Consider the following 24,820-nt stretch of genomic DNA (forward strand, 5'->3'; position numbering starts at 1 on the left):
ATTATCATTGTTGGCAGACCTCTGTTGTAATTATGTCATCATTTCAGATTTTTTTACTCTGAGCAGAACACGTTTGGTAAAACTAAAATGTCTCACTAGTCTCAATGTGGCAAGGGTCACAGTTATGAATATTTGTAATGTCTATTCCCTATTTTAGGAAAGACATTTGGGGCAGAAGTAATTTTGCATAATTTTAGATGTATTTCATGAAGATGTCTATACCGGAGCTAGCTATCTTATGCTTCTCTAGGGAAGAGAAACAGGCACTTTGCATTGCACCCTAAAAGTGTCTTTTTCTCTCCATTGACTAAAAGGTGCCCTACGATGAGGATCTCAGTTGAAGATATCATGTTGGTAATGTCTAGTCTGCAAAGGTATCATATATCTGACCAATTGCAGACTACTGCAATGCAACAAAATAAAATTTTTGTCATTTTACACTGCCACATCCTGCCACAATATCTCTACCACAATTTAGCCCCTGGTGAAATTTAGTTGCTTTGATGTATATCTTGTCTGCATTGTCTAGATGTCTGGCCAGTCCGTAGAAGCACCTCTTGGACTGGTCTGAGATAGTGGATTTTTTCCTAGAGAATTTGTCCATAAAACTGTATACTGCAATTCTCAAAGGAATTGTGGTCCCATCTCTGAACGAATGGTGCTGGTAGAAATCAATTTGCATTGGAAGGTCATACTGTTGTGCTGGTTGTCCTCTGACTTCAGAGCTGATGAAGCCAAAACTTTGTCTGTTGGAGAAGCAAGGGTGCCTTTTGCTGCTCTGGGGTTGTTTGTTGACTCCACATTGTGGGGCTGTTTTGTTTGTGGTTGTGGTTTTTCTTTTTTTAATAACATCACTCTTAATTTCTTTCCAGTCCTGGTAGACAAAATGTTTACAGAATAAGTGGCCTACACACCAGAACTTTCCATGAACCATTTGGTCACACCATCTGAGGTGGAGGTGAATGAAGAGCCAGCAAATGAAGATATGAATGAATCAGTGGAAGCTGACTTGGAGCACTCACAGGTAGAAGACGAACGACAGTCTGTGATCTGCTATTCAGGGTACAGAAACAGAAACCAAGGGGTACCGTCTGGGCAGGAAGAGGAAGGGATGCTAGCTCGATCAGCCAGTACTGAGAGTGACTTCCACAATCACATGGACATGGTGGAAGGGGACATTATAGCCACAGCAGAGGATGGCTATGATGTAGATATAGTACAAGAGAATGAGGATGAGAGTACATATGCAGTGCAGTACAGGCCTGAGTCTGAGGAGTACACAGAAAATGCTGAAGCAGAGCACATTGAGGCTGTTCATAATCAAACACTGCATGATCATGTACATTTCCACTCAACTGAACATGAGGAAGCCATGAATGCAGCATACTTGGGTTATGTCTGTGCTCACCAGCCCCTCCACCAAGGAGAGGGTGAGCGATATGCTGAGCCCTATGCTGACTATAGGCAGCAGGAGCACGTATATGAGGAGATAGGGGATGTGCTGGACCTTGATGTTAGGGAGGGGCTTCAGCTCTATGAGTGGGAAAGGGAGGAAGCTGACAACTATCGCAAGGAAGCTCTTGGTGCCCGCCTTCACCATTATGATGAACGATCTGATGGAGAGTCAGACAGCCCTGAGAAAGAGGCAGAGTTTGCTCCATATCCAAAAATGGACAGCTATGAACAAGAGGAAGATATTGATCAGATTGTGGCAGAGATGAAACAGAGTATGAGCTCTCAGAGCTTGGGCAAGGCTGCTGAAGACATGCTAGAGGCAGAGCAGAGCTTGGAGCATACTCATGCTCTCTCTGGCAGGGAGCACGAAAGCAATGGTCAACTGTCAGCTGGCTCTAGGGCCACAGCCAACTCAGGAGAGTCAGTACAGAGGTGCAGAAAGGAAAAAAGGGATGCAATATCACTGGCCATCAAAGATATTAAAGAAGCTATTGAAGAAGTGAAGACAAGGACTGTTCGTTCTCCTTATACCCCCGATGAACCAAAAGAACCTGTTTGGGTGATGAGGCAGGACATTAGCCCAACCAGGGACTGTGATGATCAGAGGCTGCTAGGTGGAGATGTAAGTATGCAAAGCTATAGGCTGTTACAATTAAAGGCACAGGGAGCGTGTAATACACATTAGGGTGAAACTGAGAGGGTTATACGCTTCTGTGACTCATTTTATTCCTCAGTAAAGTATGTAATGCTGTATATATTTTAAATTTTTACTCAAAAGGATGCATAAGGAGTATACATATATGTTGTCAGTGCACCAAATTTTCCTTTATGAAATACTGCTGAGTCCATTAGAGTTGTACTATAGATGAATTTGACACAGAAAGCTCTAATGACTTTTTTTCTGAAACAAGTGCTACTACATTTTTTTTCTTAACTTCCACTGGATAATTAGAATAACTACCAAATAATTTACCTCACAGTATAGAACCTTGTGTGTTCCTGTTAATTCTGGACTTGTCAGTTTTGTTTTCTATCAGATAATACTGCTAACAGTTTCTATGAAAAACTTGTTAATATTATTTACTAATTCTGTAAAGGTAATATCACAGATGAAGATCTGAAAAGATTCAGGCTCCTTATCTGCTTGCAGTCTCTAGAGATTTGCTATGAATCCTATTATATTATACTATATTATATTATCTTATATTATAGTTCAGTTAGAAAGGACCTACAATGACCATCTAGTCCAACTGCCTGACCACTTCAAGGATGACCAAATGTTAAAGCATGTTAGCAAGGGCATTGGCCAAATGCCTCTTGAACACTGAGAAGCATGGGGCATCCAACACCTCTCTGGGAAGCCTGTTCCAGTGTTTGATCACCCTCTCGGTAAAGAAATGTTTCCTAATCTCCAGTCTAAACCTCTCCTGATGCAGCCTTGAACCATTCCCATGCATCCAGTCACTGGATACCAGGCAGAAGAGACCAGCACCTCTCTCTCCACTTCCCCTCCTCAGGAAGCTGTAGAGAGCAACAAGGTCGCCCTTCAGCCTCTTTCTCTCCAAACTAGACAAACTCAGTGTCGTCAGACGCTCCTCATAGGACATGCCTTCCAGCCCCTTCGCCAGCTTTGTTGCCCTCCTCTGGACGCATTCAAGGACCTTAACATCCTTCTTAAATTGTGGGGCCCAGAACTGCACGCAGTGCTCAAGGTGAGGCCGCACCAGTGATGAATACAGAGGGACAATCACCTCTCTTGACCGGCTGGTTATGCTGTGTTTGATGCACCCCACGATGCAGTTTGCCCTCTTGGCTGCCAGGGCACGCTGCTGACTCATATTGAGTCAACCAGCACCCCCAGATCCCTTTCGGCAGGGCTGCTCTCCAGCCACTCCTCTCCCAATTTGTACTTGTGCCATGCATTACTCCATCCTAGGTGCAGAATCCGGCATTTGGTCTTGTTAAATTTCATGCCACTGATGATTGCCCAATGCTCCAATCTATCCAGATCCCTCTGCAAGGCCCCTTGTCCCTCGAGGGAGTCAATAGCACCTCCCGGTTTAGTATCAACAGCAAGCTTACTAAGGGTGCATTCAACTCCTGCATCCAGATCGTTGATAAAAAATATTGAACAGAACTGTCTCTAGAATTGAATCCTGAGGAACACTGCCAGTGACCGGTCGCCAGCCAGATGTAGCCCCATTCACTGCAACCCTTTGAGCCCTGTCCTTCAGCCAGTTCTTCACCCAGCACACCATGAACCTGCTCATCTCGCAGTTGGACAACTTGTCCAGAAGAATGCTGTTAGGGACAGTATCAAAAGCCTTACTAAAATCCAGAAAAACTACATCCACCACTGTGCCTTCAACCACTAGGTGGGTTACCTTATCATAGAAGGATAGCAAATTGGTTAAACAGGACTTTCCCTTTGTGAACCCTTGTTGACTGTGCCTGATGATTGCACTGTCCTTTAAATGCCTTTCAATAGCAGCCAGTATGATCTTCTCCATAATTTTTCCAGGTACTGAGGTTAGACTAACAGGTCTGTAGTTCCCTCGTGCCCTTCTTGTAAATTGGAATAACATTGGCTAGCTTCCAGTCAGCGGGGACCTCCCCAGACTCCCAAGACCTTTGGTAGATGATTGAGAGGGGTCCTGCTGTAACATCGGCCAACCCCTTCAGTACTCTGGGGCCATCTGGCCCCATGGACTTATGAACATTCAGCTGGTACAACTGGTCCCTTACAATTTCAGTGTCCACAAATGGAAAGACACTGTTCCCGCAGTTGTGGTCCTCCAACTCAGAGGGCTGGGCAGCCCAGGGTCTATCAGTATTATTAAAGACTGAGGCAAAAAAAGCATTGAATGCCTCCGCTTTTTCTTCATCCCTATTAGTCAGGTGACCATCTTCAACAAGTATCAGTCCAATGTATTCTTTTGACCTCCTCTTGCTATTAACATACTTAAAAACGCCTTTCTTGTTGTCTGACACAACCCTGTCCAGTTTCAACTCTAGTTGAGCTTTGGCCTTTCGTGTCTTTTCCCTGCATATGCGAACCACGGCTCTGTAATCTTCCTGCAAAGCCTGACCTTGCTTCCAGAGATCATGCAATTTCTTTTTCCTCCTGAGTTCCAAGAGGAGTTCCCTGTTCAGCCAAGCTGGTCTTCTGCCCCGCTTGCTTGACTTGTGACACAGTGGGATTTCCTGCTCCTGTGCTTCTAAAAGGTGGTTCTTAAAGACTGACCAGCACTCGTGGACTCCTAAGCCCTCGAAAGCAGATTCCCAGGGGATGCTGCTAAATAGCTCCCTCGGTAGCTGAAAGTTTCCTCTCTTGAAATCCAGGTTAGTAACTCTGCTGTCCTTTTTTCTCATTACACCAGAAATTTTCAACTCAACTATTTTGCAATCACTATGGCCAAGACTGCCTCGTACCTTCATATCATTGTTGCAATCTCTCTATTCTGACCTGGGTGTTAAAGGCCACTATTCAGGTTTACAGTCTTAGATTTTATTAATTCTGTGCTTCTTGGCATCAAGCCTAATTTGCATCAGAACAGGTTCATAGCCTGTCATTCCAGTTCTCATTGCTGCTCTGTGAAGGTAATCTTAACTATTAAGTTTACAAGTTTTTTTAAAATTCCTGACAAAGTAAGTTCATAAGCAACTTTTAGCTGTGTTAAAATTTGTGCCTGATATAAAAAGGACCAATGGACTGAATTTGGTGGGTCAAAGTCATCTCTAATGTGAATCCACTCAGTTATCTCCAGGATGACTGCACTGTAAACGTCTGAATCACTACTCTCTGTTGCTGTGGAACACTTTTTGGTGACCTGTTTGTTTGGAAGAACATGGAATGATACAAGTTTGTTGCTGTTTGTTTGTTTGTTTGCTTTTCTTTTTAAATCAATATCAACTTACTTTTTAAATAAAATGTTTGCAAAGTTGGTGTCAGGGCCTGGAGCGCATTCCCTCCCTTCTGGGACTTTACCTGGCTGAGTCCAAGGTCAGCTCCTTTGCCAATAAGAGCTGTTGTGAAGAAAGCTAGAAGTGAGAGCCTTCCACTACTTTCCCCCGGGAGCTGCTTTTAAGCTGAGGCATTACCACTGGCCCCTGCCTGTGCTACATCACACAGCAGTGTGTAGCAGCTATGTGTGTGCCTGGTCTTGGATCTCTGTGAGTCTGACCATGACCTGGACCCACCAGCTTGGCTTCCTGGCTTGGCCTTGGACCTGCCTCATCACTACAGACTTGCTGGGTGAACACTGGACTGTGTCTGATTGTGGTCACTGTCTCTGGCCCTGATCCTGGCCCAGACTTGCTGCTCTGTATCCTGGCTCCTTGTTGGCAAGGTCACTGCTCCTGCTTGCCTTATTCTTGTGCTCCATTCCCAGCTCACCTTCGCCTGTGGAGCAGCCGGCCCTTATTGCTCTGACACTAGACTCCCAGCAGAAATACCCAAAACACCTCGGTCTCTTCTGCATCAAAGGGAATTCAGATGATGAAAAATTGATTACATGCAGTTTAAACATGAGACATACCTATGCTTTTCCAGCTATGTTCAAACCAAGTAACTAGTATTCTGCAAGTAGGAACAGATTTAGAAGCATAGCGTTTCAACTGTGGCAAAGCATGCTAGTAGTTTCCTGACATTCTTTTTCCCCATGGAAAACCATCAGAAACCCATAGTAATGACTATGTTCTAATTCTTGTGTGCATTCCTACAGATTTCGCTCATTTCTTCCCCGGTTCAAACCACGGTAAGCTGATGCTAGCAGAAGCAGCAGTTGCTGTGCGCTGAGAGGAGTGCGAGGCTTGCGAGGTACCCGGAGGGGGGGTGTGTGTGTCTGAGAGGGTTTCTGGGCCTCCAACACTCTTGGACTGTCTGTGGGGGAGGAACCGGCAGGCAGGCCACAGGTCTTGCGAGAGGAGTGGGCGAGAGTTGGGTGGTGCCGGTTGTCCCCGCGGCCGGTTCAAGCCACATATAACCGGCCCCTAGGGAGCACCAGTGATCTGGGAGCTGCGTAGGCAGTTTGTGCGGCAGGGTGTACAAACAGGGATCTATGTCTGTTGGGAGTGGTGTCGGCAGCTTGCGCGGCAGGGTGTGTGGGAAGGGCTGCACACTCTGCCAGATATCGAGCTGCTGCCTGCTCTGCTCACCTTCTGGCTTAGGCTGCAGTCCTGATGGTCACCTCAGGTAGCTGGTGGCTGTGCAAGCCTACCCAGCAGCTCGAGGTCTCCAGGGGATTAGGAGGGCTTATTAGGCAGTGCTTTGAGGTTGTCAGAAGCATGGTGGTAGAGACCAGGCAAGGGTTGTGCTCTGCAGCAGCCAGGAATCAGCTACCTAGTCAGTCCAGAGACAGAGTTAATTTTCTGCTCAGTAGCTGCTGTGTTTTGGATTTAGTACTAGAAGAATGTTGATAACACTGATGTTTTCAGTTGTTGCTATGAAATCAAGGACTTTTTCCAGTCTCCATTCAGCTAATGAGCGGGTGTGCAGGAGCTGGGAGGGAGCATAGCCAGATAGCCAAGCTGGCCAATGGAAATATTCCATACCATAGACATCATGCCCAGTTTATGAATAGGGGTTGGCTGGGGGGCAGGAAGCTATCTGCTCTTCTCGTTTCTGCGAGTTTGAATCCTCTCTTGTCTGGGAGTTCAAAATTTTTTGGGAATTTCCCGAAATTCACGAGTTTGGCGTTCCGCAATCGCTGCTTGGGGACTGGCTGCAGATCGGTCGTTGGGTGGTGAGAAAAATTGTATGGTATATAGTTTGTTTTGCATATTCATTGTTATCATTAGTGGTAGTAGTATTAGTATTTCCTTTGTTGTCTTATTAAACTGTCTTTATCTCAACCCACGAGTTTCCCCTTTTGTCCATTTGTCCTCCCCATCCTGCTGGGGGGGAAGGGGAGGGGTGAGCGAGCAGCTGTCTACTGCTTAGTTGCCGGATGCTGGGTTAAACTACAAAAGGTGTGAGCATGGTCATGAAGATCGACTCTGTTCTTCATTGTCAGGCTCCCTCAGTGGTGTGTGACGTGCAGTGCTTTTGGAGCTTTGTCAGTTTTTATCAGCATTTTGCTCGGAATTTTGCTCAAAAGGTTGTTCTGTTCACAGCACTGTCTGGTAAGCATGTCCCTTTTTAGTGGACACTTGAGGTTCAGGGGGCCTTTGATGAATTGAAGCAGGCATTTACGACAGCCCAGGTTTTGGCCCACCCAGATAGCAGTAGTCCTTTTCTATTGGAGGCAGTTGCTTCCGCCCATGCCATTGGGGTGGTACTTTCTCAGCATGGTCCATGAAATGAACAGTTAGGCTTATTTCATTCTCCAATACAGTCAGCTATTGGGATCCCACTGTCATTGCAGAAATACAGATGGGTTCTGCTGCTTTATAGCTTGATCGCTTTAGGGTGCACTGCGCACTGATTTCCATTATAGCTTTATTTTCCTGTAGATCTGATGTGCCAGGCAGTCGAATCCACACAGTCCAGTAAACCCAGTTGTCCCTTTCCTCCTCCTGGCTGGAGACAGGGTACTTCTAGTTCTGGCCATAGTAGTTTTTATTGAGGAATGGGTTAGTGTTGCATGTGTGGGTCACCCTGCCCTTGGTACTCATGTCTTTTAAGAGCCAATCAGAAGTTCCTCCCCTAGGATCAGAAGTAAAATCAACGCTTTTACTTTTTCTGCGGAACTTCCCACTGTAAACTGGAGCAGCAATTTTCCTGGGAGAGCCCTCATTTCTGATTGTTTGTCCTTGCAACTCATGTATCTGTGTCTTTAACGCCGGGGTAGGTTTTCCATCCCACCTCCTCATATCTTCTCCATGGTCATGCAGGTAAAACCACAGGGTGCCTCATGGTGTGTACCCTCTGTATCCTCTCTCTTGAGCAGGGGCACGCTTTCTCCTAATAGCTGAGACTAGTCCCTACAGGTGAGGAGTAGGACCTATCCAATTTTTCAAACAGTTTTTCAAACAAGTTCTTGGATTTTTTGGACAGCCTTTCCACAACCGAGGAAGAAGAGATATTGTCTTTGTACTGCTGGAGTTGGCCAGGCACTTCATTTACCATTGGTGCCTCTTCTTTCCAGCCCATTGCTGCCAAAGAGTTGGCATACGATGGTGGTGCACTGTGTTCAAACTTCCGCCACATGGGTTGTACGCATTGGACTTTTTCTGGATCTGTGGGTGATGCGGGTTGTCCAGGTCATAATAAATCAGCTCCTGCAAAGCTAATTCCCTCAGGTGCTGGATACCTCTCTCCATGGTGGTCCACTTGACTGGATGGCACATATCTTTCTTGAAGGGATACCTGTTCCTCATGGCTGACAGGAGTTGACTCCAAAGGCTGAGGACTTATGTCCCTCTTCCAATCTCCTTGTCAATGCCCCCTTCCCTAGACAGGGATCCCAGCTGCTTGGCTACCCCGCCCTCTAATTCCAATCTACTGGCCCCATTATCCCAGCACTGGAGCAGCCAGGTGGCAATGTTCTTACCTTGATGATGGCTGAAATCTTTTTGTATATTTCACAGTTCACCCAGAGATAAGGATTGGGTGGTTACCTCTGGTTCTTCCTCCTGTTCTCCTGATGACCCTGGTTCATCTTCACCCTTGTGTTCTGATTTTTTTTGTGTATTTCTTCTTCTATATAGGGGTGACTGATACCAGCACGGGTTGCTTCTCTGGTTCATTTGCAATGCCTGTCACTGGGGTTTGAATAGCTGCAATGACTCCTGTCACAGAGGTTTGAATAGCTGCAGTGACTCTTGCAGGGGTCAGAATAACCACAATACCCATCACGGGGGTTTGAGTAGATACAGTGACTCCTTTCACAGACGTTTGAGCAGCTGCAGTGACTCTCATGGGGGTTGAAATAGCCACAGGGCTCTTTGCTGGGGTTTGAGTAGCTACAGTGATTCCCTTTGCTGGGGTTTGAGTAGGTACAGTGATTCCTTTCACAGAGGTTTGAGTAGCTACAGTGACTGTCACAGTATTCTTAAATAGTTTTTTCACCCCAAGATGTGACATCCAAGCAGGAAACCTAGCAATAGGAGTATGCTGTCTAAGTGCTACATAAGCACTGATAAACAGTATATACAGCAAGTAAGTTGTTACACAATACAACTCTGAGAGTCACATTGTGACCAGCGATGAGCAAACTGACATAATGAATGCTTATCACTACTTTGTTTTAACACACTCCAGTCAGATCTGCCATTATCTCAACACTTTGAGCCCCATGTTGGGATGCCAAAAAGGATGCCGGCTGCTGGGTTAAACTATGACACCAGGCTAGCCTGGGATGAGTGGAGGCAGCCACCCAAACAGAGCTTCCTATTAGGGAAGCTGCTGTCCAGGTGAAGGGTTGCAAAGACTGCACCCCCCCACCTCCTGGGTGGAGGAGGGTGCAAGCTTCACCTGTGCAAGATGTGCTCAGGTGGAGTCACTCAGGAAGAAGGTAAAGGCGGCAGGGGGAGATTGCGACCACCGACTCAATTCAGAACCAAAAAGACTGCACCCCCCCAGCTTGCGAGCATGCATAGTTAATTAAGGAAGGAACATACCTTTAAGATAAGCATATAACACAATGAACCAATCAGAACCTGGTCTGTATGGGAGACTTCGATTACTCAGACTTTTGTTGGGAAAACGATGCAGCAGTGCACAAGTCATCCATCAGGTTCCTGGAATGCATTGAGGACTGCTTCCTCCTACAGATGCTGGACATGTCAACTAGGAACGGTGCATTGCTACATTTACTGCTCACAAAATGACAAGACTTACTTGACAACATAACTACCAATCATAGCCTTGGATACAGCGATCACAGCATTGTGGAATTTAAGATCCTGCTGCACATTCTGAAGTCCGGTAGCAGGACAAAGACCCTGGATTTTAGAAGAGCCAACTTCGAGATGCTCAGAGCCCAGCTGTGAGGGATTCCATGGGAAGCATCCATGGAGGGCAATGGAACTTGGAGTTCTGGGAGTTATTCAAGAATAGCTTCCTGGAAGCACAAGAACGTCTCCATCCCCTACAAAGGGAAAGGAAGAAGGCGGAACAAGAGACCAGCCTGTCTTAACAAAGAGCTTTTTTTGGATGCGCTTAAAAGCAAAAAAGAAGCGTACTGGCTATGGAAAGGTGACCAAATAGCCATTGAGGACTACAAGAATCTTGCTAGGGCATGCAGAGATGCAATCAGGAAGGCTAAGGCTCAGCTAGAACTGAAATTGGCCAAAGATGTCAAGTACAACAGGAAAGGTTTCTTCAGGTATGTGAGCAGTAAGCAGAAGCACAGGGAAGACAGTGGCCCATTGCTAAACAGGGCAGGGAAATTAGTTACTACTAATGCTGACAAGGCAGAGGTTCTCAATACCTTCTTTGCTTCTGTCTTTACCGGTGTAGCTGGACCCCAGATCATAGGATCAAGTAGCTACAGTAACGCATGTATTGACCCACCAGTAGTGGAGGAAGGGCTGGTCTGCGGTCTCTTGCAAGGGCTCAACTCACATAAATCTGTGGGCTCGGATGGAATCCACCCCAGGGTGTTAAGAGAAGTGGCTGACATTGTTGTGAGGCCACTGTCTATAATCTTTGAAAAGTCATGGAGACCAGGGGATATCCCTGATGACTGGAAGAGGGTAAATGTCATATCCATCTACAAGAAGGACCCAAAAGAAGGCCTAGGGAAACTACAGGCCCATTAGTCTTACTTTAGTCCCTGGGAAAGAAATGGAACGAGTTCTCCCAGAAACTCTCACAAACCAAATGAAGCAGATAATTGGGAAAAGCCAGCACAGATTTACCAAAGGCAAACCATGCCAGATGAACCTGATCACCTTCTACAACAAAATAAGATTTTCTGTCGACATGGGGAGAGCAGTGGATGTTGTTTACCTGGACTTCAGCAAAGTGTTTGACACTCTTTCTCACAGCCTTCTCCTGGACAAACTGGCAAGATACAGACTGAGTGAGTGGTCTGCGAGGTGGGTAGGAAATTGGCTAACAGGCTACACTCAGAGGGTGGTGGTGCTGATGACACCAAACTGGGTGGTCTGGTGGACACTCCAGAAGGGTGAGCCATCTTACAGAGAGACCTAGACAGGCTGGAAGAGTGGGCTAGCAAGAACAGTATGAAATTTAACAAAGATAAGTGCAACGTCCTGCACCTGGGTCAGAATAACCAAAGAGCCCAGTACAGGCTAGGATCTGTGTGGCTGGGGAGCAGCCTTGCTGAAAGGGACCTGGGGGTCCTGGTGGACAACAAGCTGAACATGAGTCAGCAGCGCACCGCTGCAGCAACAAAGGCAAATTGGATCCTGGGTTTCATCTGCAGGGGTGTTACAAGCAGAGACAGAGATGTGATCATCCCACTCTGCTCAGCACTTGTCAGGCCACACCTGGAGTACTGTGTCCAGTTCTGGTCCCCACAATTCAAGTAAGATACAGACAGACTGGAGAGGGTCCAAAGGAGGGGCACGAAGATGATCAAAGGGCTGGAGAACCTGCCCTATAAGGAAAGACTGAAGGAGGTTTTTTTTTCCTCCCCAGAGAAGACAAGGCTCAGGGGGGACCTCATCACGGTATTCCAGTACTTAAAGGGTGGCTACAAAGAGAAGGGAGGCTCTTTCTTCACAAGGAGCCACATGGAGAAGACAAGGGGCAACGGGTACCATTTGCACCTGGAGAGGGTTCATCTTGACATAAGAAAGAAATTTTTTTAGAGTGAAAACAGTCATTCACTGGAACAACCTCCCCAGGGACGTGGTAGAGTCCCCATCACTGGAGATTTTAAACATGCAATTGAACAAGGTGCTGGATAATCTCATCTAAGCTCCCTTTCCCACAACGGTTTTGATGAAATGATCTTTCAAGATCCCTTCCAACCTGGGCTGTTCTATGATTCTGTGATTCTATGTATTTTTCTCCAAAAGAAATGCTTTGTAGGTGTATGAAAAAAGACAAATGCTAGCAGCTCAGTGCTCATAGACTGTTCTATCATAATAAACTGTGGTAGTCATGTGATGTAGAAGGTAGGTAACAAACTTCTGTGAATAAATAATCTATTCACGTACCTATTTAATATTGAATGATGTGAAGTATTTACTGACAAGTGCCTTGTGAAATCTCATTTAATGATGTATACTTTCAGAGGGAATGAGTGGGCTCCAGACATTTTGTTTCTGTTGCAGTTGTATACTTGTGTATTTGAGGAAAATTGAAAGATATGTTAGTATCTTTGGACTAAATAATTATTGACAAATAAAAAAGTTTTCTGTGATGATTTAGCTGTTTAGATAAGTCTCAACATCCCAGTAGACTGTGTGTGATCATTGCAATGAAAAGAAAGGGCTATAACACTTCAGAAAGTATTTGTCGTGTTTTGATGTTTTCCTCATTTCTTATTCCCACTGCCAAACCAGAGATATTTCTACATCGGTCACTCAAATTATGTAATTTTATTTTCTTACCATGTCTAGTCTCTGTCTCCTGATTCCTCTTCACCCTGGGTTGCTGAACCAAGTAGGCAACATCATCAGGATGTCTGCAGTACAGCAGAGACCTCCACTAATAAAGAGGTAGCGCAATCTTTTTAAAAGCCACCATCTTGTCTGTATTACTTATGTCTTTCTATTTTCTTTACCTCTTTGTACATGTATAATCTCCTCTCTTGTACCAAAACAACAACAAAAAGAAAAAAACAGATTTGACATTTTTCCTTTGTGCTTGCCTCCCTGACTGAATGCATAACATACTATATCTAAGAACATTTGTGATGGCATTCCTTACTCTGTGTTTGGCTGCAACAACACTTGTTTAACAGGCTAGAGAGTATTGATTTATTGAGGAACAGCTTCCAACATCACCTCTGTATTCAGGGCAAGAGGAGCTAGCCCTCTTCTTTATCTCTGCAGAATATCTTGCTGTAAAGACAATAACATTTCTCAGCCAGGTGAATAGGCCATTCCAATGTAGTAATTTAATGCTGCCTACTATCTTATTGATGGGCAAACTGACCCACAGGAACAAGCGATTTCTCAGTAGCCTGCTAATGATTCACAGGCAGAACTGCAACTAGAATCTAGGAGTCCTGACTCTAGGCTCCCTGAAAGCAAGCTATGCATACGCTTAATTTTTTTTTTGTCGAGGCTTGTACCTGGCAAGTTTCCACACTGAAGTAGTTCCACTGAGATGAGAAATGCTTCTCATCTCACTGATATGAGATTTTTTTTTCAAACTTCAATGTTAGATTTGTTAACAGAGATATAGAAGCAAGTAGACACAGTTGCTGATAGATAACTTGTGCTTAGTTATCAGCTAACAGCATGATATCTTCTACAAATGAATAAACCACTCTACTGTAACCAGAAATATTGTTTGAAATTTAAACAAGACTTAGTCCATTCTTTTTCTTTTTCTCTGACTGAATATCTGTCAAATTTGTAATTATATACATAAAATTTGGTTAGGCATTGAGTCTTTTTAATAAGTTATATGTATGCTTTGAAAAGGATACTTATGTGGATAAGCTGCCTCTGAGTTTTTGGAAGTGTGCAGTTTTGTTCTCTAGGCGTGTCAGAATCCAGCTAATTGAATTTCTGCTAGCATTACTGTAGCAGCAATTGTATGCAATTATTGAAGTGGGTATAGGTGGCACAGTAAAAATAAAGTCATCACAACAGATTGAATAGCCAAAGAACAGCCACTCCTGATTTGAAAATAAATGCTTGTGTCCTCTCAGCACTTGATTTCCCTTAAGCGTTTTGACAGCAGGCAGTCATTACTTAGTCACAAATTTCTCTCTGCTGATATTGTCTCAGAAGAATCATAGAATCATTTAGGTTGAAAAAAACCTTTAAGATTATTGAGTCCAACCATAAACCTAACACTTCCAAATCCACCACAAGAGTTTTCCTGGTTTTGCTGGACAACTCAGCAACTCTCTTTCATGGGGAAAGGCCAAGTATTTTAAGGTTCTCTAGACTCTGTTTTCTGTTTCATGTGCCTTTTGTTTTTCTGCAACCAATTATTTTACAGTGAGGACAGTGTAGTAGGATGAAAAATATTACTTATTCCTTGCGTCCTTGAAACAATAAATGGAAAAGACTCACTGGATTAGCCATTTACCTGTCACATAAGTGTGCACTTCCCAAGTGATTGTTTAGTTACAAGTGTACAGAACTTGTTAAACTGCCTATCATAAAGAAAAACAACTTGGTATATATGTGAATATGTAAATACAACTGGACCTCTTCTGAGACACTGGACTTTATCCTGATCATACATGGATCTTGTTTCGAGAGATATGTATATAGGAGTTGCTCCAAATTTAATGCATTGTAGAATGAAGTTCAGGTTTCTTAACATCTTGTAATGCTTGGCTTATTCAAAACTTTTTTTTCAAAAAGTTTTAATAGCAGCATATGCTTTAGTGTACCTATTAACATGTTTTTTTATACAAAGTTATCTTTAGTAAATTCTCCCATATCTATATATTGTTGAATATAACAAAATGGTGAGTCTCCCTGAAGTTATATTTTCTATATGTTTATATTGTTACAACAGAGTCTTTCATAGAAAATTACAATTGAAAATGAGGTATTATTTTAGTCTGTGTGTTTAAAAATGTAGGACAGACATTTTGGTTTTTCTCTATTAGTCCACCTTTCATGAAAGTGAGACTTTACTTGATTCTTTACTTGACTAAACAAACAAGGAATAAATGCCTTGTTTGCAGTTTTCATTGTCTAAATCATGCATGTTTATATGTGCTTTTGTGCTTGTTACGGCATAAACATAATCAGTGTAGGACTGTTATTAAATGCATTTGCTCCAGCAGATATAGGTGGCTACATAGCCACCTATATAAGAACAATCCTAATAAGTAATTAAATTTCGTTCACAGTTAACAGAGCAGGTCAGTGCTTTTTGTTGTGAATAATAATACTTTGGTCCATTTTAAATATCTCCATATGTATTTATTTGAAAAATGTCTTTGAGAGATTATGTATTTTCCTGCATTTCTGTTTATTAAACAGAGCATAGCACTAATTAGTACTCAGAAAGCATGTTGCCAAACACTGAGAGCTAATTCAAAATAATGTAGTGTGTTGCCTGCTTGATGAACATGTTAATAAAATATACCATATTTAGAGATAATAACCCTCTAATAATTGGTCAGACTTTTAAATTAAAAAGTAAATATTTTCCTAATAAACTCTCACCATCTTTTACTAATAACAATTACTGTGATTTCATTTTCATGGAGGAATCTAAGCATACTTTGTTCTGTTTGAAATCCTATTTGTCTTGATTACAGTCCAGAAAAAGCTTGGCTTCATTCCCAACATATGTTGAAGGTAAGATATATTTCATAACTTAATTTTTTTTCATTATATAACTCCAATGTTTTTAATGTATAGAACTTTATTTTTATGTGCAGAACATAACTTGCTAAGGTTGGATGAGCTGATTTATATTAAACTGTGTCCAACCTGGAACTTGAATTAAACCCTAGTAGGCTTTTTTGGAAGTTGAGTAAAATCTCCCTCTTATTTTGTAACATTTTATTGATGCCACCTTTCTACTGGGTTGTTACCAATATTATTTAAATCACTGGTTGAAAAAAAACACTGTGGAATTCATAATGTATGTGAACGTGTGTGTAGAGAGTAATTTGTTGTCTGATAAGGAATAGAGGTTAGACAAGTGAAAATGTCCACAAAACTGAGATTTAATTGGCAGGCAAGTAGGAGGAAACTTGCATTCATATTCATATTCAGGTACTTATCCTCTGATTAAATAACCCTTATGCTTTATAGAATGCCAAAAAAACCCCAAACTGATGTAGTATTTAATTTGGAATGTCTTCAAATTCCTTGATTGCTTTACAGTGTACTGTCTTTAGACTGTAAATTTTAGCATTGGTTTAGTCTTTAAAAGTATATGTTGTATATTTTAGAACCTGTGACCCGATGAACTGGTGTAAATTACACAGATTGCTTTGAAAGTAGCTGAGGTTTGGAAATTCAAACCAATGAAGGATCTGTCTCTGGTAGACAGCCCTCTCTGTCACAGACCATCTTAAAGTGTGTCCCTGTCCCCCAACAAATAATAAAACCTCTTAGCATTCTAAGATATTGGTCTAAGATATATTCTGAGATATTGGTCCAGTGGGCAGTTGCTTAAAACATTGAACACATTATTTTTATGTAGGTAGTTGATAGTCTAAGAAAAACTTTCACCTGCACTACACTTTTATTCAACAGGTAATTTCATACTCTAATGTAATGTACGGAGGGGGGCTTGTGGAGAACAATACTGTTGTTCTGCAAGTGTGTTCACATCTCAAAAATAAAACATGTTCCTCTTTCTTTCTGAATATGCTTCCTGTCTTATCTTCTTATCTGTACCTCTTTCACCCTATGTTTAAGATTTTGTGTTTTGATCAAGCACTATGCTATAAAGGATTTGATAATGGAAGTGATGATAAGGCCTTTATGCATAGACTAACAAATACTGGCAAATAAAATACTGTATAATTTCAGGGCTTGAGCAATAATATGCCAATATGTAGCACTTCCAGATGCTATGTGATTGATTGGAAGTGGTTGGTAAGATGCTGATGCTGTCAAGGCCTGGAACAGGCACCAACATAGTGATAACAGGATGCTTGCTCTATCCCATCTGAGTGTTCCCCTGATAGCCAGGGAAAGCACCCCAACCTCCCCAGTCATCCTGATCATGGAATCAGGTTTGACATGTGTCATATGGTCAGAACAACAGGTTTTGTTCATTGTCCTGATTTAGACTGCAGTGACTGATCAAGCACAGGGTTGCCCTATGGGGGCCCACAAACACCACAGATCACATGATATACATACTTTATTATCCTTTTTCTGCTGCTTTGCCCTCCATCCATGCCTGGACTTGGGGGCCCTCACCCACACCTTGAGTCTTTCCAGATGCGGGTCTCCTACTTGCCAGCTAGTCCAGCTTGATGTTTAGAAGCAAATTACACACACACACACACACGCAGAGTATTAAAATTCATTAGGGAAATATAAACACAGTCTGATTCCTCCAGTTGCTGACACCTAAACCCATGGGCCCTGTGACTTGTGGCCCCTTCTCCAGTTGCTAGCGCTTAGACCTTGCAGCGCTCGCATAGGATAGAGGGTGAGAGCACACAGAAAAATGAATTAAGAAAAAGGATTTAATAAGAAGACAGGCCAAACTGCAGTGATCAGGCACAAGGCTCAGTCAAACAAGTGTACTGACTGGCAGCCTGCTTACATGCGACCGGCCTCTTCTATCCTCCCTTTTCTCCATTTTCCCGTGCTTGTGCTAGCCCCCCCCATCTATCTTGATCCCTCCCATTCTCCCATTTTCCACTCTGGTCTCCTCCCAAATAAACAACCCACCCACCTCTAATTACTTTTTCCCCACTGGTCTATTTTGCTACATCCGTACCCAAATTTGGTATTTCTGATGTCGGTCCCTAGACACTCTCAGCCTTATATGGTACAGTTACCCAGGCACTGCTGGCCTTGCAAGGTTCCACTCCCCCAAAGGCCCCCAATGCTCCCTGTCAGGTGTCTGTGAAGTCTCACATAGCTCCCCCTTAACCACCAGTGCAATCCAGCCATCCCTCATGGCGCTGCCTGTAACTTTTAGCAGCTTCTCACTCTGTTACCAATTTCTCATGTCACGACCAGTAGTTTTCCACATCCTACTAGTTTTTTTATTAACGTAATAATGACATATTCTTTTGGGGGTAAAGTTCTCAATCCTTGTTAATGTAATCTTTGATGAATTAGAAGAAAATTGGCATTTTTTTGTATTATGTTCAACTTCGGGCTTTAGCACCCCTTAAACTCAGGCTAACTCTTGAGTTGACTAAAGACTCTGTACTAAAAGGATCAGGTTTTGTTCCTAGCAAAATAAAGAGCAAAACCAGTTTATGCTGCTTGATAAAATATAGACAATTTTACTAGTTCTCTCAAATTCTCTCAAATTATGATTATCTGTACATTTTCACTGACCTTGAACATAGAGTTTTTTTCTTACTTGTAGCAAAACAAGAAGCTTCTTGCATAAACCTTCCTTTTTCTCAGATCATGAGATTTTTAATATAGAGAGAAAAGCCCTGTCTTCTACAGATGTAGTCCCCAAACACCTGAAAACCTGTATATTATACATTTTTGTCTGTACTGACTTGTGAGGTGATAAATACCTCTGACTTTTAATGTTACACAGAAGCTGGTGAGAGCTGAAGTCATTAAGTATCTTACAGGACTAAGATGGTAGCTTTTTCCAAACACAAGAGTCCTTGCTCTGCATATTTACTTTCAAAATCTTTTTGTTTAACACTTCCCTCACTCCATTTCACCCCACTCCCCGTCCCAACACAATACCCTTGTTGGGAATGAGTGTGATTTTGATAATACTGATCTCGTCTATTGGGGGGAGGGGGGGGGTAAGTGTATCCTAATTGTAAAGCACTCTTGAAGAAATTCAAATACCTGTTCAAAGTGCTGAGAGAACAATTTAAGTATTCTTGTTTCTATGTAAGAACAAAACTAAAGAGGTTATTTTTCTCTGAAGACATGCTTGGTGGTTTTTATGTCTTGATTAAAAGTATTGGTTGTCATGCCATCATGCTAAATTGAAGTAGTTCAGAGGAGCATTTACAGCTCTTGGGTACAGGCTCAAGTAGTCAGAACATTTTTTTTTACCATGCTTTAATGTGATTGTCCCCCTGTATTTGTAGTTCCTGGACCTTGTGATCCTGAAGACTTGATTGATGGAATAATTTTTGCTGCCAATTACCTCGGCTCCACTCAACTCCTTTCTGACAAAACTCCCTCCAAGAATGTGAGAATGATGCAGGCACAAGAGGCTGTCAGCAGAATCAAGGTGAGGGATGACTCTTGCTGTTTCTCAAGTTGATGCTTTAAAGCTGCAGATGTGAACTTCTTGTACACTTAAGTCTTCTCATGTTGGGTTATCTGTGGTTTCAGAAACATTAAGTGACTAATCTTTCTTTTTGCAAGATAAACCCTTTATTTAATGCTTTATTTAATTTATTTAATTAAAAAGTTCCAGATAATTCTAATTTGTACAGTACAACTTCTGGTCTATTCTGTTAGCCAAAAATCTATAATTGTCAGGGCAGGCCCAAAATGAGAGACAAAGACATACAATTCAAAGGCTCTAGGAAAGTAATAGCTCAAAGAGGCTGAGCTCTGCCTACTAGCCAGTTTTATTCGCTCTCCTGATAACAAACCAAGGGCAGATGTAGACATACTAGTTATAAAAAATCATCGCTTTTGAACAGATGCAAGCATAAACCTGACACCCCCACCACCAAGGGTGTGTCCCCACACCCTCCAATGGACCTGGCTTAGCAGGATAATGGACACAAAAAGCCTGAACCTTAGCTGAGGTGTGCACCTCTGTCGTGAATGAGTGGTTAGGCCTCTTAAAGAGTCACCGTCAAAGGTATTTGCAAGAAATGATTTTAATAAGAATTTATAAAATGTGATTTTACAAAGTTCATTGACAAGGTTCACTCTATTACTTATTAAATGAGTGGAATACAAAATCAAAGTAGGATTGAGGTAGAAGAGTTTATACAGAGATTGAATAAAGAGGTGAGGGATAGGAGAGACCCTCCCGTTAAGTCACAAGGTTTGGAATGACCGTCTTGCTTTCTAAACTCCTTCTCAGAGAGGAGCCTAGGTGCAGCTGGATCCAGGCTTTGCCTTAGACTGCAACAGTTTATGTCTAAAGGATATGTCTAGCAGCAATTTAAGGCTTGTTCACAATAAAGAGAGAAAGAGAGAGAATCACAGAAATTTAGCAGTAATTAATCATTGGTTAACTTAGCAGTTACAGAGCTAAAAATTTAAATTAAAAATTAAATTAAATTAAAAAAATTTGCTACAATCACAATAATAGGATATTATGATTTGAATCAATTCACACACACACAGACAGACAGTATGCATAGATAAAGGTACCTTTATCTAAGGAGTGAATTCAGCCCAGGTTCCGTCAGTGATGGTAAGTTTGAACTTCAGAGTTCGAAGTGCTGTGAGAGGCGTCCCACTCAGAGGGAGATACTGGGCGCAGCCAAGCTATCCGGCAGGCCATGGTAGCAAAACACATGCTGCAAAAACAAATGCACAGTCTGAGGAGCTGTGGGCAGTTTCTTTAGTAGAACAAAAACAACAGCCTTTATAAACAAGTCCACCACCACAAGCACCTCTGTCTGCCCCTGAGACACAGGCAAGTTCACCATGAAATCCATTGAAATAATTCACCATGGCCACTCAGGAGTTGGTAAGGGATGTGGTAGACACTGCAGCCTCTGTGTTGGTTTCTTGGCCTGGGCATTGACATTGCAAGCAAGAACATAGCTTGTGACATCTGCATGCACAATAGGCCACCAGTACATCTGTGTAACTCGATGCAGAGTCTTCCGATGACCATCATGCCTTGCTGTCAGCATGTGATGATAGTGCTGAAGGAACTGTGTGTGCAGTGGGCCAGCAGGGATATGCAGCTGCTCATCATAATACAGACAACCATCCTTCTCCTGCAGATTCTGTGAAGTATCCCCTGCCTGAGACTGCATGACCAAAGAATCACCAACCGTTGCTCTATACACAGAACTTAAAAAAACATGGGCCAGCATGGATGCAACAAAATATTGCAGAGAGAATAAATTACAGGGGGGTGGATCTGTCTCAGCAGCTTCTGCTGGGGCTTCCTGACATGACAGGGTATTCACCCTACCATTTGGTTTTCCCAATCTGTAGGTGATATTAAATGGAAACTGAGAGAAAAGTTGCCCAACAAGTCAACTGAGGAGAGAGGCACTTAGGTTGCTAAAACAGTCCAGATTTCAATAATCAATCAGCACCAAAGTGAGCTTGGCAGGACCCATGAGAAGGTGCCTTCACTCACCAAACACCTCATGGATGGCAAACAACTCTCCCAGATATCATAATTTCTCTCTTCAGCAGTCAACTGGCAGAAGAAATAGGCACAAGCATGAAACTGCTCATTCGATGGACCACGCTGAGAAAGTACCACCCCAATGGCATGGGCGGAAGCAACTGCCTCCAATAGAAAAGGACTACTGCTATCTGGGTGGGCCAAAACCTGGGCTGTCATAAATGCCTGCTTCAATTCATCAAAGGCCCCCTGAACCTCAAGTGTCCACTAAAAAGGGACATGCTTACCAGACAGTGCTGTGAACAGAACAACCTTTTGAGCAAAATTCCGAGCAAAATGCTGATAAAAACTGACAAAGCTCCAAAAGCACTGCACGTCACACACCACTGAGGGAGCCTGACAATGAAGAACAGAGTCGATCTTCATGACCATGCTCACACCTTTTGTAGTTTAACCCAGCATCCGGCAACTAAGCAGTAGACAGCTGCTCGCTCACCCCTCCCCTTCCCCCCCAGCAGGATGGGGAGGACAAATGGACAAAAGGGGAAACTCGTGGGTTGAAATAAAGACAGTTTAATAAGACAACAAAGGAAATACTAATACTACTACCACTAATGATAACAATGAATATGCAAAACAAACTATATACCATACAATTTTTCTCACCACCCAACGACCGATCTGCAGCCAGTCCCCAAGCAGCGATTGCGGAACGCCAAACTCGTGAATTTCGGGAAATTCCCAAAAAATTTTGAACTCCCAGACAAGAGAGGATTCAAACTCGCAGAAACGAGAAGAGCAGATAGCTTCCTGCCCCCCAGCCAACCCCTATTCATAAACTGGGCATGATGTCTATGGTATGGAATATTTCCATTGGCCAGCTTGGCTATCTGGCTATGCTCCCTCCCAGCTCCTGCACACCCGCTCATTAGCTGAATGGAGACTGGAAAAAGTCCTTGATTTCATAGCAACAACTGAAAACATCAGTGTTATCAACATTCTTCTAGTACTAAATCCAAAACACAGCAGCTACTGAGCAGAAAATTAACTCTGTCTCTGGACTGACTAGGTAGCTGATTCCTGGCTGCTGCAGAGCACAACCCTTGCCTGGTCTCTACCACCATGCTTCTGACAACCTCAAAGCACTGCCTAATAAGCCCTCCTAATCCCCTGGAGACCTCGAGCTGCTGGGTAGGCTTGCACAGCCACCAGCTACCTGAGGTGACCATCAGGACTGCAGCCTAAGCCAGAAGGTGAGCAGAGCAGGCAGCAGCTCGATATCTGGCAGAGTGTGCAGCCCTTCCCACACACCCTGCCGCGCAAGCTGCCGACACCACTCCCAACAGACATAGATCCCTGTTTGTACACCCTGCCGCACAAACTGCCTACGCAGCTCCCAGATCACTGGTGCTCCCTAGGGGCCGGTTATATGTGGCTTGAACCGGCCGCGGGGACAACCGGCACCACCCAACTCTCGCCCACTCCTCTCGCAAGACCTGTGGCCTGCCTGCCGGTTCCTCCCCCACAGACAGTCCAAGAGTGTTGGAGGCCCAGAAACCCTCTCAGACACACACACCCCCCCTCCGGGTACCTCGCAAGCCTCGCACTCCTCTCAGCGCACAGCAACTGCTGCTTCTGCTAGCATCAGCTTACCGTGGTTTGAACCGGGGAAGAAATGAGCGAAATCTGTAGGAATGCACACAAGAATTAGAACATAGTCATTACTATGGGTTTCTGATGGTTTTCCATGGGGAAAAAGAATGTCAGGAAACTACTAGCATGCTTTGCCACAGTTGAAACGCTATGCTTCTAAATCTGTTCCTACTTGCAGAATACTAGTTACTTGGTTTGAACATAGCTGGAAAAGCATAGGTATGTCTCATGTTTAAACTGCATGTAATCAATTTTTCATCATCTGAATTCCCTTTGATGCAGAAGAGACCGAGGTGTTTTGGGTATTTCTGCTGGGAGTCTAGTGTCAGAGCAATAAGGGCCGGCTGCTCCACAGGCGAAGGTGAGCTGGGAATGGAGCACAAGAATAAGGCAAGCAGGAGCAGTGACCTTGCCAACAAGGAGCCAGGATACAGAGCAGCAAGTCTGGGCCAGGATCAGGGCCAGAGACAGTGACCACAATCAGACACAGTCCAGTGTTCACCCAGCAAGTCTGTAGTGATGAGGCAGGTCCAAGGCCAAGCCAGGAAGCCAAGCTGGTGGGTCCAGGTCATGGTCAGACTCACAGAGATCCAAGACTGTAGGCGTGGGTTACGGATCCGTTGTAACGATGTGACCCCAATATGAGTATGATCGTACACCTTTATTAGTCAGCAAAACAAGGTTTATATAGCAAAACTATTACAGCATCTGAATGGTTAAAACCCCAACCCATATATAGGTAAAACTACTGCAACTCGTTGTGATTGGTGCAGAGCTGCATCTCGAAGTGAAAACAGTACTGTGGCAGGAAACAACAATGTGGCAGGAAGGAAGTGACAGTGTGGCAGGAAACGGTGACGTTCCCCCTGCTCCAGTGTCCCGAGCTCGTCGCTCTGCCTTCCCAGCATGGTTCCGTGTCAGCCGCTCCCAAGGCTCACCTCCGGATCGGAACCTGGGTTGCTCAACGCACCAAACTATGTCCCCTCTCGTCCAGCCAGGACTCCACAATTCCCCCTTTTTGTTTTTTGAGCAAGCCAGGTTTGCTTCGTCATCTTGGAGAGAGCCTTTTTAAGACAGCTGAAGCAAATACATATTATAACTCCAACAGCAAGTAACACGATACATATGCGCAAAATTTCTATAATTAAACCGTTAAGCCAAGCGGGCAGATTACCAAAGAGGGAGGTGAGAAATCCATCAAAAAATCCCTGGTTTTGTTGTATTTGATTGGCGTGCTGTTCGAGCCATTGTAATTGCTTGTGGATGGACTTACTATGATCGGACAAGTTCATACAGCACATGCCTTCGAAATCCTCCCAACCATGTCCCTGAGCCAGCAGTAAAAAATCAATTGCGGCTCTATTTTGCAATACTGCATGTCGTAGACTACTCTGATCTTCTAGCAGGGATTGCAAGACTTTTGTGGTAACACTGGCTTGCTTCTCTGCCCAACGTTCCGTGTTCGCTACTTTCAAGGTCTATCTCCGTTACCAAGCCTGGGTTGCTCAATAGCACCAAACTATGTCCCCTCTCGTCCAGCCAGGACTCCACAATTCCCCCTTTTTGTTTTTTGAGCAAGCCAGGTATAGTTGATGAGGTTGTTGATGATGATGAGAGCTGACATAATTTTGGTCTTCAGCTTGCTACCACTCTTTCAGAGGCCCACACAAACTACAATACTAACAGATATAAGAACACAAATGCTAATTGAAGACACAGAGATGTGAAGTGCATACCACAACCTGCTGG

General features: G+C 43.6%; 1 protein-coding gene across 4 annotated transcripts in view; it reads left to right on the forward strand.

Annotated features, from left to right (window-relative positions):
• Window positions 1-24,820, forward strand: part of LOC142365636 (amyloid-beta A4 precursor protein-binding family A member 1-like) — a 120,022-nt gene that overhangs the window by 21,321 nt on the left and 73,881 nt on the right. For all 4 annotated transcript variants that reach the window (XM_075446635.1, XM_075446634.1, XM_075446632.1 and 1 more), the window contains 4 exons: window positions 873-2,077; window positions 12,934-13,032; window positions 15,774-15,813; window positions 19,227-19,372. In XM_075446635.1, coding sequence (XP_075302750.1) covers window positions 926-2,077; window positions 12,934-13,032; window positions 15,774-15,813; window positions 19,227-19,372 — 1,437 coding nt within the window. In that variant the 5' untranslated portion in view covers window positions 873-925. The remainder of the gene's footprint in view (window positions 1-872; window positions 2,078-12,933; window positions 13,033-15,773; window positions 15,814-19,226; window positions 19,373-24,820) is intronic.

The sequence above is a fragment of the Opisthocomus hoazin genome, chromosome W, assembly GCF_030867145.1.
Source record: "Opisthocomus hoazin isolate bOpiHoa1 chromosome W, bOpiHoa1.hap1, whole genome shotgun sequence".
In the NCBI taxonomy this organism is placed as follows: Eukaryota; Metazoa; Chordata; class Aves; order Opisthocomiformes; family Opisthocomidae; genus Opisthocomus; species Opisthocomus hoazin.